The sequence below is a fragment of the Equus quagga genome, chromosome 1 (assembly GCF_021613505.1).
Source record: "Equus quagga isolate Etosha38 chromosome 1, UCLA_HA_Equagga_1.0, whole genome shotgun sequence".
NCBI classification, from domain to species: domain Eukaryota; kingdom Metazoa; phylum Chordata; class Mammalia; order Perissodactyla; family Equidae; genus Equus; species Equus quagga.
The window spans coordinates 154238198-154253341 of record NC_060267.1 but is presented as its reverse complement, the minus strand read 5'-3'; the positions used below and the strand labels follow the sequence as shown (position 1 = coordinate 154253341).

The following is a 15144-nucleotide window of genomic DNA, read 5'->3' as shown; positions in this document are numbered from 1 at the left end:
GTTATGTAATAAAAGGTACAAATGCACTGATTTTTCCCTGAGGTATAAAAATAGCTTTGTCAAAGCAGCCACTACTAGTTAACACAAAACTCAAAATTTTAGTCAGCCAAGCAATTAAATATGAAAGGCAAAGCGATGAAAATCTTTGGTTGGTTGAAAGGAATGAGGAGATAACACCTAGTCTCCACCTAAACTATCTGTTCTTTATGGAAAGAAAAATAAAGTTTACAAAAAATGAAAACCAAACAATGAATCAAAGTTATTTTTTTCAAAACAATTTCAAGAGCTAGGTCTTTGGTGTATTCTGTAGTACTGGAATGAAAAATAGCTTTTGGTGTCTTTTTTTTTTTAAATATACGAAGTACTTGCGGTAAAAGGTCAACTAGAGCAAACTTAACACCTCAGCCTTATACACATAAGCAACACTTGGCTGAGAAAAAAGCCACAAGGGGAAAAGAATACAGTACTGAAGAAAAAACACATCAGCAACACCTTTATGTGTGAAGTTGACCAGTATGAGACTGAAGCCAAAGCAGAGAATGGGTAGGCTGTGAACATACTATATATACTTTGGCTTATCAAACTCATTTGATGAGATTTCGATAAGATACGATAGCTAGTCGCTCTTCAAGCAGTTTAGCTGGAATCAGTGGTTTCCAGCAAACACTGACTTACCTTTCTTGATTGCAGTTGGGGTTTTTAGTTTTCTTAGTAGTTCAGCTTGTACTTGAGTCACCAGATGTAAATTAGACATTTCTCTCCTCAGTTCCCAGTATGCATTTTGCATATTATCACTGAAATACAGGGTTTTAAAAAAAAAAGTTAATGATGATTCTATTTATGGACAGAAGTGAATAACTCGAAAATAGAAAGGAGCATATGTACATTTCTGCTCGATTAGTTTTGAGATGATGTAAATTAAATATAACTTCCCCATTAAATAACTGACATATATTTAATTAGGGCATTATAACAAGTGAAAAGGTTTTATTCATAATAATGACACTGACCTAACTTCTAGCAATTAACTGAACTCTATTAAACAGAAGGGTATTATAAAAAGTATTCTAACCAATAGGAGTTTCTTACAGTTCTCTTCTCAGAACTGAGATTTTATTATGGCCTATAATGTACAGTGGTGTTAATATACTTAATAGGAGTATATTCTTTTGCAAATCTGTTGAAGTATAAAGTGACATTCATTCATGTATGGATTTTAAATTTGTATTTATCTTTTGATTATTGAAATGCTGTATCAACTGCTGAATGTATACCCAGGCCCACATTAAATTAAAATTTAGTTTCATGTATTCTATTCTTTTATGTTTGACTGGGCTGTCTCATACTGTTGGTTCTACACCAATGTGACATGACAGCACAAGACATGAAGAGCCAGATGATTTCCTGGTAAGGGAAAAGGAGAGAGAGAGAGGATTATATGAAACAGAAATAAAACTTCACAAATGCCTCTCACAACTAAAAGTATTTTATTTCAGTTATCTAAGAAATTATAAATTAGTTATTTTAATCCTAATTTGTATAAGTTTCATCTTCCACTAAACATTCTTATTTGGATATTCATGATTTTCTTCTTTGTTTAGGTTCTTTATTGCCAACTAAATAGATCGAAATCTTTATATATTCTTACTTTGCTGCACAAGAATACATAAAATATTAAACATAAGAACAACTGATCTCAAAGTAGTCACCAAGACCACTACTGCCTCTTGAAGACCCTAATTCTAGTAATAATGAAATCAAATTAGACAAACATGTCACTTCATGCTTCAATTTTTATCTAGCTATACAAAAACCTTTAAACAAACTTAAAGAGATAATACTCTTGATATCCAAATCTAATATCCTCATTATAGAAGCAAAAGATAATATTCAAAAAGAGAATTAGTTTGAATTATGTAAGGTTACATACCTTTTTAATCAAAATATTCCCATTCCACTCAGACCACAATTCTTTCGGTAGAAGCAGCAGAATAAACTTTATACTGCTTTTAAGAAAAATCTACTTGTTTTAGTCTGTTGTAAAAGACATTTGTCAACCAGTAGTCTATTAAAAATCACAGGGCTTTCTGCAGGTTTTTGATAGGTGTGAAATAATTACTTCACAAAAACTAGTTAACCACCTCTCCTTCACCAGTAAACATCTGAGATGTGTGCTACAATCAATGTTTCACATAAGAATCTGTCCTAAGTGTGGAGAGAGTTGTTGGTGCCTTGGTGCAATTCAGGGCATTCAGTATGCTTTCCAAAGAGTTACTCATATTACGCAGCAGTGAGTGTAAACACTGTACATGTGCTAATTCATGCAGTCATGATATGAATAATACAATTTAAAAATAGTGTTTTATTATTGGCGTGAGATGGTAAATCAGTACCTGACTTGGAGAAAACAAAGAAAAGATGATACCCAAAATAGTATTTGGATACTGTGGTATCAAACACATTTAATCATTAAAAATAGCTAAGCATGTAAAATAAAAGAGAGAAACAACTGTAATAGAGGTGTTAAAGCAATGTCTAATATACATTTCCCAATTCAGTTTAATGAAAAGTGTTTATAAATTAGGTTAAACTAAAAAGTAGGTCACCAAGTTTAACATACATCTAGTCGTCTTTTGCCCTTAATGTTACCTGAATTGAAAACTATAGACATAACCATCTAAAATTATTACTAAGTATAAGCTCTCCCCCTTGTGGATAACAAAGTAATGGCAGTTACTTTACACTTTGTAGTTAAAGTGCTATAGTCTTCAAAGTATATCACAAATTTTTTTAATTCTATTTTTGAACAAAATGTTTCAGTCACTAATTAAGTGATACTGGAAAAGGCAGGTTGTCATTCACAAATCTTTATCAGATTCCCAACTACCCTTTACTTATCTGTGTATTTTTGAGATTGTATAAACCACATTCCCCCACCACCCTCCACCCTGGGAGTGTTGAACTAACTTAAGCTTTGCTTTAAATGCCATACAAGCAAATTCCTAATTATATATATAGTTGTCTGTAAAGATGTAAAACTGCTTGAACACTGAGATGCAACACTAAAGCACCCCAGATGAGAACCCTAAAAAATAAAATAAGATGAAACGAAAAAATAATGGTGATTGAACATGTATTACGTGCTAGGCACTTCACCCACATTCTCATAACAACTTGGCAAACTGGGTAACCTAGTTCACACATGAGGAAACAGGTTCAGGAGAACTTACTCCACTCTAACATGTTTCTGTTCAAAGGCATCTTTTACTTATCCAGTCTAATTAGACTAATTGCTACCCTTTTGGGGTAACATTTTTCATATCATCACCACCACCATCATCTTCATCATACATTTACCAAGCACCTACAATACACCAACTGCCAATACAACCTTCTTAGCCCCAGTATAAAATTTCAGACCTCTAAATTTTAAATGTGATGACACCTGCTTATCCACATTTCAAAAAGGGGGTACATGTCCTGCTTACAAAGTAAAATTGTGTAAAAGCCCAGTTTTCTTAATTTACACTATACATTCAACTCTTTAAAACTGAAATGAATATTGCTTTTGTAGGAAATATCTACTTAATTGAGTTTTTACATCAGCCATACAATAAATTTTCAAAAGCTAAAGAAAAATATGAACTATTACATTCCACCAGAGGAACTAAAATAAAAGTATGGGATAATCTTAGCCAAGAGCCAGAGACTTAGAAATGTATATTTTGACAACTACATCCCCCCAAACAAGTGTTGTCTTTCAAACATTTCTGACTGTAAGGCACGGCAAGCAATCATTTTATACTGCAACCCAAAGAAAACAAGTTATGAGAAACCATACTTACTACGCTTATTATGTATAATACACTCTGGTATGGTATGTTCTATTCTGTTTCATTCTATATTTTTAAAATGCCTGTCTTAACTCACAAAATTTCATGATAAGGGAACACAGCACAGTTTGAAAAACACTAACCTAACCAATATTTCCTAAACCAAGGTTTCACATTTTAAGAAGTCCCACAATGTAAGTTTAACCCATACCTAGAACTAGTTTAAGAACTGAGGGCAACAGCCTAAAAACACCAAAACAGTACACTGGCAGGACACTGGTCAAATTTCTAATAGGCAGGGCTATTACTGTTAAATGATGTTGTATACAATGAGTACCAGATAAAAGGCCTCCAGTAATTAAAAGGTTCACTCTATGTTAGGGAAACAATACAGTATACCTCATTTGCCTGAAAATAATGATAGAGGAAATAGAAAAAAAAGAATGTTCCAAAAATTAGAGTTTTCCAAATAACTGAAAAATAATCCTTAGAAATATCTAAAGTTTTAATTAATGATTTTATAGAAACATTCCTATGTATTTTTCCCCTAATATAGTAAACTTAATTTATCATCTGAATTGTTCCACTTAAAGTGGATGAAGTAACTTACAAAGACTAATAAAACACAGGACTATAAACTAGAAATAGGTATAAATTATAAGGTGAAGGGAAAACAAGATAAAATGCAGTCAGGAATGAAGCTAACACAAAAATAGAGGATATAAAGTTTACCAAGGGTAAGCCACAAATTTGGTTATTAGTTTTCTAGTTGCTAACCAAAAGAAGGAAACCTAATCAGTTCTACAATCCACACTGCTTACATGAGAAAAATGCAAACCAATTTACAAAAAACAGAACAAGTGTACTTCAGTACTAGGGAGCCACTGGAACACAGCATTAATTATGCAGTTCTTTAACATACAGCAGTAATTAGGCTGATTAGATTAACTCTTAGACTGAACCTAAGGTGCTTCTTTCTAAAAACTGTTTCTCTCAGCTGATACTGTTAATACTGAGCTTTAGAGAATTCAAAACTGCACTTTGAAGCCACAGTTATATAGCTCTACAGCCTCAAAAAGTAGATTCACCTCCTTGGGCCTTCATCCTCCTCTAAATCCTGGCATAGAGATTCGTCACTATCTTGTTAATGATATGATGCCTTCAAACATACAGTTGACAGGGGGGAGGCAACTTTTCAAGTTATTCTCAGTAGAAGTGATTCAAATTATGTAAAATCTCCCATGAATGGAAGCAGAAGTCCCCATTCTGTATCATGTACTTCTAAAATAGTATTTATATAACCCTTTTATTTGACCTACTCTGATTCTAACATTTGTTCCCTGCTTCCTTCCAAAAAATGGTTTGAAGAGGTTTATAAAAATCACAAAGAAAACAAAATTAATAAGGGGAAGCCTGGGTTGACAGAAGAAAAGATAACTTTGACAAAGAAGATGACTTTGAGAAATAAAGTACAGGGAACTATATGAGACACATTTCTTTTTAAAGGGAAAACTTCTTTGCTATAATTTAGAAGACAGGTGAAGGCATAACAAAACTACTGTTCCATTGTCAGAAGTGAGTAGTTCCAACAGAGACTGTATGACCCACAAAGCCAAAAATACTTACTCCTGGCTCTTTATAGGAAAAAGTCTGCCTATCTCTGGATCCAGAAGAGTGGCTGCATGGTGTTTCCTCAAATTGTTTTCCCTAATTGATCATTTCTCTCAACTGGGTTTTTGATAGGAATAGGTGTTAGACAATTCATGTTATTTACTTTAGGTCAGTAAACTTTGGAAGCTGAATGATCCAAACAATAAAGTCAAATGAGTTATTTTTCATTGGATGGAAGTATCCACGTAGAGAGGGGATGCTAACATAGCAGAAACAAAACTATCAGATGATTTACAACACAGTACTTAAGTTACTTAAGTATAAATGATACATATGAGGAAAAAGGGCTGAAGTAACACACACGAAGTCTGATAACTACTTTTGTTCTTACCCCAAGAAGATAGTTCTCTTAAAATTCATGTTATACCAAACACTAAGGTTGTCCAAGTTTGCCCGTCAGACAAAGTGGTATTACTGTATATGGAAATGCATAGTTCTTCATGTACAAAATCAGGATTTATTACTGAATACTTCTACACAGCTAGCTCCCTAAAATCCTATCTAAAATCCTAAATGTTCAAAAATACTTTTTAAGGGATCACAATATGCCCCCTTCTACTATTTAAGTTCAAGCTTATTGTTAAGGAACAGTTAAGTGTTTTTCATAAATATATTGTGATCAGAGATTACATACAGAACCCAGATAGTACCCATTTGTTTTTCAGATTAAATCACAACAGAAATCTAGGTACCTATAAAAAGTGGCCTGCAGAAGAACAATGTATTATTTTTGGAAGTTGAAGAATGTTCATACCTTGAAATGGTTAGTCTTTGGAGATCTCTGCTCTTTAGATTGTCTTCCTGAGACGGATCCTGTCATTTGTTTAAAAAAAAGTTTAAAAGTTGTAATTGTTACATTCTATTTATTCTCAGTACTTTATTACTATAGACATGTTTCAGTTTTATCCATAATAGCACAGCATAAAACTAGATTTTATATTCAATTTTAATGATATACCTCCAAACCTATACTAGGTATTTCTAAATCACTTCCAATTATTTAAAGTCACTGGTGCTTTAATTTTCTTAAAGAAAATAAAACTGCTCTCACATAAAAGAACTTGGAGTCTTACAAAATATATTTCTGAAGACACCAATCTGAAGTCTATATTAAAAAAAGGGTAACAAATTTAACAAATACTGTTTATTCAAGGTACAGCTGAATGAATTCCATGAGAAAATGGAAGTTTATTGGTATTTCACTTTTTGGTGTTATTACAAAACAGTACAAAAATTTAAAAAGTTATGGTTTAAAAGTGAACTCAGTATGCTTAAGACAACTCTGTCACACACTTGTTTGCAAGGCATTATCATTTTAAGGGTCTATAACAAAAATGACGATCACAGGTACTAATTCTATTGGCAGAAGCAGCCACTATAAACTGAGAGAATAAACTTAAATTTTACTATTTCTTACTTACATAATCTACATGATGTGTCCTAAAGTGAAACATTAAAAAGCTTGCACAAGCACTTCATGAGTACTCTGAACTTCGGAGAGTGAAATATCAAAATGTTTTCTATTAGAGGAGTTAAACCATTTTTGGACCTCTGATTGTTCAGAAAATTAAGTTGCATTTTAGGGAGCGCCCTATGGAGAGGGGAAACAGAACTGGCCCACGAATCAGGAGACGTCTGACCACTAACAAAGCAAGTGACCTGGGACGTTTTTCTTTCCTGTTCTCCACAGGAAATGAAGAAATCAGGTCACTTTTAGTTTCTTTGTATCATTAATTAAAAATAAACATTTTAATTAGTGTATACCTAAACATACATGTACAATGGAAATCTTCCTCATTTTTAAAGCCAATGATGATATTAAAAAAAAAAAAACCTGATAGTTTGGGTTGGAAAAGTATTGTTCCAGCTACCGCCTAACAATTCAAAAGATCTAATGTAAATCAGCAATAAGCACAAAGGAATTCTCTCTAATATTCAAAGATCCTGTTCCTGGCCAGTCATCAGGTTTGCCATGTTTTAAAGGCAGTAATGGATCTATTTCCCAACTAGTGCCATGTGGTGTGGGAGTTTCACATAAACAGGCCATGGCTATACAATCTTGGGAAACATTGTTAAAGTTAAACAGGTTCAGATACTAGAGGACTTCTCAGAACCTGTGGTACACCACAGCACATTGTGAATCTCTAAATGGGCTATTAAGTACCTTAGACATCTGCATCAACTCATTTTACTGATCCAGTTTTTCCTACACTTCTTTGGCCCTAGTGTCTGTTTTTCTCAAAGAATCAACTGTTCTGAATATAAATGGCTGGAATATTGGGTGATACAGAAAGTCTAAAAGGCCCATAGTGGAACTGACCCTGAAACGTTCACTTGATTAATACCAAACACTAATCAACTGAGTTCACTAAGTACTTAAAAAAAAAAAACCCACCAAAAACCAAAAAAACACTATTATGTCCACATACTATTTCACACTTTAGAAGGTGTTATAAAATATGTTTCACAGAAAGTACCAATCTTAAAGATATTTGTAAATATGGCTAGAGCAAATATAAACAAGATTATTAATGTGAACATAAATTTCTCTCCTTGGATTACTCTTTGATCCCCATATCGAAGAGGACTCTGATGAGCAACACCCTGAAACAGGATTTAAAAGTACACATCCCTGGGGCTGGCCCCATGGCTGAGTGGTTAAGTTCGCATGCTCTGCTGCAGGCGGCCCGGTGTTTCGTTGGTTTGAATCCTGGGCGCGGACATGGCACTGCTCATCAAACCACGCTGAGGCAGCATCCCACATACCACAACTAGAAGGACCCACAACGAAGAACATACAACTATGTACCGGGGGCTTTGGGGAGAAAAAGGGAAAAATAAAATCTTTAAAAAAAAAAAAAGTACACATTCCACATCATCAAGATTTCAACTTGGAACCCTTGATAAGTTGATACTAAGCATTTCCACTCTTGCTTTTCCTGGTTTATTTCCTTATTTTAGTTGTGAGCATTTTTTACTTTAAATCTCCCTTCCCCTTGCCAAATAAATTTCTATGAGCGTCAGGGCCATATCGTAAATCCTTTTTTAAAAAAAATATTCCTCCCTTACCTCACCTTCAACTCTTCAAGTTTCTTAGTCTCTCAGATTCAATTTCATTAGCAGTAAAAAAAAAAGTGATTTCTAAAGTTTCTTCTACCTTCAAAAGTCTGTTTCTGTGATTATTACAGATGAATTAAAGTAAAAGCAAGTTTATCCCCTAGCACCATCTAGTGGAAAAGAGTAACAAGAGCTGAACTATAATGCGTGCAAGCACACACAAACCAGCTACCCACACCACACACACACACACACACACACACACACACACACACAAACCCCCAAAAGCACTCCTTTTCTGGACTACCCTAATAAAATTTTTTTGAAACACATTCACTTATTGAATATACTATGTACTAAGTGCTATGCTAACTGCTACATATTATCTAATTTAACGTCCATGAAAAAATAGGTATTTAATGTCTATTTTACAGAAAACAAGTTCAGGATAGTTAAATTACTTTCTTAATTTTACATGGTTAATAAGCAACACCATAACTATAAGCCAAATTTTTATGATTCCATGGTACTGCTTAATCTCTATAAGGAAATAACCATTATGTATAAAAGCTATCAAATTATTTCCTTTCAAGTAGAACGTACATACTGATAATTATAATTCAGAACTTTAAGATGCACATCTCTTCTTACAAGCACATCTTTTTAAAAGAAGCCTCTCAGGGACTATGGCAACTGGGCTTGTGAGACAGGATGCTGGAAGCCTTTGAAAGAATCGTGGTATGTGGTCACAGGTTCAAAGCTGGGAAAATCAACTTCAGATGTCAGGTAGGAAAAAATACATTCTGGCTCTAACAGGAGTTGACAGTAATTTTTGTAGTTAACTGTTTCCCCCTTTGTCAGGCCTGGGGGCTCCAAAGCAAGTTCTCATTGTTCAGTTCAGAGGAATTCATTTGGTCAAGGCCAAAGCAGAATGCTGTATTATTCGTAATGCCTGACTCATTCTTAACCAGTGGTCACCTTCGAGAAAGACTACATTATAGAAGAGAGAACTGCCAGCTCCATCTAAGGACACTTGGGATTTGGGGGCAGGATTCTGGCTGGCAGTCAGGAAGTGTGAGAAGTAGTTCCTTTTTCAGTTTGTGGCATCCCAGAGGAACCTGGGGTAGGTGACATGGCTCCTCAATAGTGTTGGAATGCTCTGATCGGCAAAATGGTTGAGTTGACAAATAATTTGAAATACATGAATGTATATATTGGCTATCTGACTCCAAACTACTAAGAGTTTCAGTTTCTTGTAGCAACTATATTAAACTTTGCATTTGGTGTACTGCTCTCACACTCCTCTGCTTCTTTATCATTTCTTCTTTTGCTCCTCAGCACTATCTGTCATGACATCTGAAAACAAGTATCCAAGCTTGTTAGAACCAGTGTAAAGTATCAGGAAATAGACTCTTGGTTAGAACTTGAGAGGCAACTTGTGTTTTAGTAGATGACGTTAGCCTAACCACACGGTAGCAGCTCAGTAGGGGTTTTTTGTTTTTTTTTTTTCCCCCAATGCTTGAATTCTCAGCTATTTGCTGAAAATTAAAGTTGCCCCAAAAGTATTAGATTTCTGAAAATTAGTGGACTCTATAAAAGATTTTTTAAGAATTCTAAAAATCAAAAATTGTCTCTTATGGTGTCTAAATTAATCAAATTATTAAGTTAAATAAAATGAGAAACCTAAAACCTGAGTGTTCTTTAAACTTTACAAAGAAAAGATGACTTAAGGAAACTGAAGGAAAGGGAGTTTAAAAGAACTACTTTAATAAACAATAAGCTTTTTTAAACAACAAAATTACATAATCCTGGGACTATGCTAAAAGTATACAGTATATCAAACTTTCACAAAAATGATTAAAGGGGAAGATAAAGGTGAATTTTTCAGAGACTATAACTCTGGAAGTAGTTACAATTTATCTTAACTCTGTTTTAATACTTAGTTATCAATCCTACATATCATGCACACCAAATACTGATTTCTCAATGTAATAATTTTATAGTACCGTTTGTTTGGCTTTTTGTAGCTCTATTTTGAGATCGCTACATTCTTTCCTCATCAGTTCCAGTTCTTGTTCCAAACCATGGATCTTTAGGTCACAGCTCAACTTTTCCACCTCCCAGTTTGATGAAGGTGGATTTAAATTTCTTATCACTACAAAAAAAAACAGACATTAAAATTATTTCTGCCTTCTACATTGGTGGCAATTTCAAAAAGGTTATGCTAGTAAAATGTAGATTTTAGATAAATCAAGATTAAGATAGTGACAAAAATTCAATGAGGCTCACTCAGCTTACTACTCCATCTAGCCCCTTTAGAAAATATAAAGTTTGACCATCATGCCTAGAACATGACGTCAAACGAATTTTATTTGTAAACACTCTACTGTAGAAACTCAATACAACTGGATACTAACTTACCCTTGACTTAGGTTCCTTAGTCTCTCTATCTAGAAAAAGCCCCAGCCAGCCAGCATAAGAGATCTCATCTCAGTCTCCTACCAAATGGTCTCTCAGAGGTCTACTCTTCAGCCTGTCTCATCAGAGTGTTCATGGGAATAGGCTAATATCCATATCCCCCAGACCTAAGTTTTCACCCCCAGCATCTCATCTGTACATTTTAACAACCCTCAGAAATTAAAGAAAAAGAAAGTAATTCTAACTACTCTATAGTAGAGTGTCTAACAGTGGGCAAAAGTTCAGTAGGAAAGAAAAGCCAGGACATAGTAGTGGGCAAGACGCTCTGACAAGGATGGGGTTCTACTCCTTTCTTCACCTACTTCATCACAAACTAGCCCTGAATAAAAAGCATCAAGTTTCCTAAATGAAAAATGCAATTTATACTTAAGGAAAAGTTAAAATACACTGATACTTTGTGAAAGCAGAACACAGAAATTAATATAAGGCTAAAAATTAAAAAATAAGGCCTTAGCATACAGATATAGGAAACTGATAATGGCTATTAACACATAAATGGAAAAATGTATTAATTCCATTAGAATATTTATAACAAGTAAGTGGCATACCCTGCTGAGTTTCCACCTCTGTTCTTAGCTGGAGGAGTTCTACTTCTTTAGATTGTAGCTGTTCATTCAATACTTTCAAAGATTCAGAGTTGTCTTTATTCTAGTTAGGTAAGGAAAATGCCAAATTACATTCAATTAAATCTACAGATTGGTATTTATGTATTAATTTTCACACAGACATTGAAAATAACTGACTCTAGCCTTTTAAAAAAGCAAGGTTGGAAAATGAACTCAGTGTTTCACGAATCTTCCCCTCCCCCACCCCGCCCCCTCTAACTTAGTACATATTCTTCACTGGCTTTTAACACAGTAACAAATTTTATCAGTTTTTCAAAATAAGTCAGTGATGTTAGATGTATTTAAATCCTAAACATCATTACATACTAAATATTTACTTTGTACAGATATAAATTACAAATATTACTTTTAGAAATTTCTATTTTTGCCTTGAGCATGTATATGTTCAACTTTTTATTTAATACATATAAATATTTCTCTTACTTCTAACTTTAAACCTCTTGAAGTAGAAAACTCATTTGCAACGTACAGATATCATTCTTTCCAAACCAACTTACCATTTTATCCAACTTGCTCTTCAAATTATCTCTATCAATGCAAACCTCCCGATACGCATGATAGGCCTTATTTACTTGTTCTCGCCCCACAGAACTTGTTTCTTCATCTAATCGCGCTCCTATAAGCTAATGGTATAAAATTAGAAGAGAAGGCTTAAGAAGGGATTCTACATAACAAAAATAAGTCAGTCTTCTGATGGCTCCACATCTTACTTTAATAAAGCCTGGACTATAATTAAGTGAACATTTCACTTCCATACAATTAAGCTTTAGTGATTAAGACAGGAAAAAAAGTACAGAATAAATATTTGTAAAAGTCTTCTATTTTATACTTTTACTTTATTAGTATTTTACGTTTTGTTGTATCTGTTTTATAGCATATTAATTCATCATACTAAAACAGAGTACATCATTCTTTTATAGTGCTTAGGTGCTTTCCAAGGCAGCAGTATTTAATTTCCATCATCAGAAAAAGTATCAAGTTAAGGTGTACTTGACTTTAAGGAATAGATATGTTAGTTCATTAAATCCTGTATTATTCCAGAATGGGAATTATAGGATTGTTACTCACAAAGTACAGAAATATTTCCAATGTTAACTATACCAAATCGCACTTTTCTACTGAACTTTAAAATAAACACAACCACGAGCTCCAAAATGTTACCTTTTCTCACTCTGTCCCAGTATGTCACAAAATGTCACAAATTTATTTAATCACAAATACGAAGAAATTATGATTATTTTTACAACTGACTCCCATTCTCTTACTTCTGCCAAATGAATCAAACTGTATCAAGGCCCACCCTCAAGTTTTTATAACAAGATGATCCATTTCCTTGGTTGCTAAGAATCCATTTCCTCTCCCCTGTGGAAGCTGCTGTTTGTAAAATACAAATATGCTGATGTGATCTGAAGAGACATAAACTAAGTTAAAACTTTAAAACTCAAAAATAAATGGATGAATGAGGAAGATTTCCCAGTACACAAAGCCAAGTAAATCTGATGATTTATAACTGAATCAGCTACCTTGCTTATATATTCTGTAACATTTGGGAGTATCAGGTTTCTGCATAAAAAAGATAAACAGAGACATTTATTTATCAGTTAAAAGCATTATTCTTATTATGTGTATTCAAGAAGAAAAGAGAATATTGAGGTAAAGAAGACGTCAGTCCTGGAGAAATTTCAGTCCTGGTAAAGATATTAGTGAACATATTAGAACAATGTTCTAGGAGCTTTCTCCTTTGATACTTATTTTCCTTTGGTAGCATATAATTTTTTGCAGAGATTTACAAATCCTGAATAAAATACATACAGCTACAAAGGTAAGGCAAACTGAAAAGAGATGTAAGAAAAATATTTGGAATATATTCCCTCCGAGTTGTTAAATCCTATTCTACAAATACTTACCAAACATATGAAATGTGATACACAGTATGATAAGTACAATGCCCAGGGTTTTGAGATTAGCAGTGATTATCCTTGGAAATGCAGTACAACCATAGAAGACAGGACAGAAAAATATTTAAAATTTCAAATATTTTGAATTATTCCTTAAGTCACAGAACATAATGAAAGTAACAGACAATTACCTTTTCTTCCAAAAATCTTATTCTTTTCTTTAAGAAAGAGTTCTCTTTCTCTGAATCCTTAAGTCGTTTTTTGATGTCTTCATATGCAGTGACAAGGGCAAAATGAGAAGCAACAGACTCATCTCCTGAATATATTGAGACTGGAGTCACTATATCTCTCCTATGGGCTTTTTCATGATTCAGAATGCAGATATCGTCTTCTACCAGTGCATCCATGACAGCTATTTAAAAGAACAAAAATATAAAATACAAATGTCTCGCTGAATAAATGAGCAGGAAAAAAGACATCTATTTAGAATAATGTGAATATTGGGGTAATGCTTAAAAACTCCTTCTTCTTTTAGAGGCAGTATAGCATACTGGTTAGGAGCATGGAATCTGGAACTAGACTGCCAGGGTTTGATCCAAGTTCTACTACTTAAGTGTCTGTGTGACTGGGCAAGTTGCTTAACCTCTCTGCCTCAGCTTCCTTATTTATAAAATATAAGAAATAATAGAACTACTTCGTAGTGTTCTTAAAAATATTAAGTGAGCTGATATCTAGAAAGCATGTAAAACCATAAACTAAGCTATTATTAGTAAGTTTTATAAAAAGTTGTGAAATACCATTTTCATTAAAAGGATAAAATACTTTGAACACTTTATACCCATATATTTCTTTCTCATCAACATTTCCACTCTTAGATGTAAGCAGTAAGTTTTACAGCTTCCCAAATTATTAATTTTCAAAAACTTTGAGTATAATTCATTATAACATATTCACAGAAGTTTTAATGCATTATCCACTGTATTCTTTCCATACCAGTAACTGATTATGCTTGTACCTTCACAATAGAAGACAAAGGAATTAACGTTTGAATGCTCACTATGTCCTAGTACCATGTACCACATTCTTTTAATATTATCTCATTTAAATTCATCCAAACAATTCTATGAGGTAGGTATCACTTACATTTTATTGGAGGGATTGGAAAGGTAAAGTAATTTGCCCAAGTTAAGGCTAGGAGAATATTAGCTCTGTGAGGGCAGAGGTTATGTCTGTTTTGCTTATCACTATATGGAAGGTGCTCAATAAATATTGGTTATTGAGGGGCCGGCCCGGTGGTGCAGCGGTTAAGTTCACAGGTTCCTCTTCAGCGGCCTGGGGTTTGCCAGTTGGGATCCCGGGTGCGGACAAGGCACCCCTTGACACACCATGCTGTGGTAGGCATCCTACATATAGAGTAGAGGGAGATGGGCATGGATGCTAGCTCAGGGCCAGTCTTCCTCAGCAAAAAGAGGAGGATTGGCAGCAGTTAGCTCAGGGCTAACCTGCCTCAAAAAAAAAAGAAAAATTGGTTATTGAATGAAAAGTTGACAGAGCAGGATTCAATCAAACTTGACTCCAAAA

At 33.9% G+C, this 15144-nt stretch overlaps 1 protein-coding gene across 3 annotated transcripts in view; it reads right to left on the bottom strand.

The window, feature by feature from the left end:
- Window positions 1-15144, bottom strand: part of AZI2 (5-azacytidine induced 2) — a 28178-nt gene that overhangs the window by 3835 nt on the left and 9199 nt on the right. For all 3 annotated transcript variants that reach the window (XM_046665717.1, XM_046665709.1, XM_046665725.1), the window contains 6 exons: window positions 13755-13975; window positions 12163-12288; window positions 11588-11687; window positions 10568-10716; window positions 6259-6317; window positions 676-794 (listed from right to left, as the gene is read on the bottom strand). In XM_046665717.1, the coding sequence (XP_046521673.1) occupies window positions 676-794; window positions 6259-6317; window positions 10568-10716; window positions 11588-11687; window positions 12163-12288; window positions 13755-13975 (774 nt within the window). The remainder of the gene's footprint in view (window positions 1-675; window positions 795-6258; window positions 6318-10567; window positions 10717-11587; window positions 11688-12162; window positions 12289-13754; window positions 13976-15144) is intronic.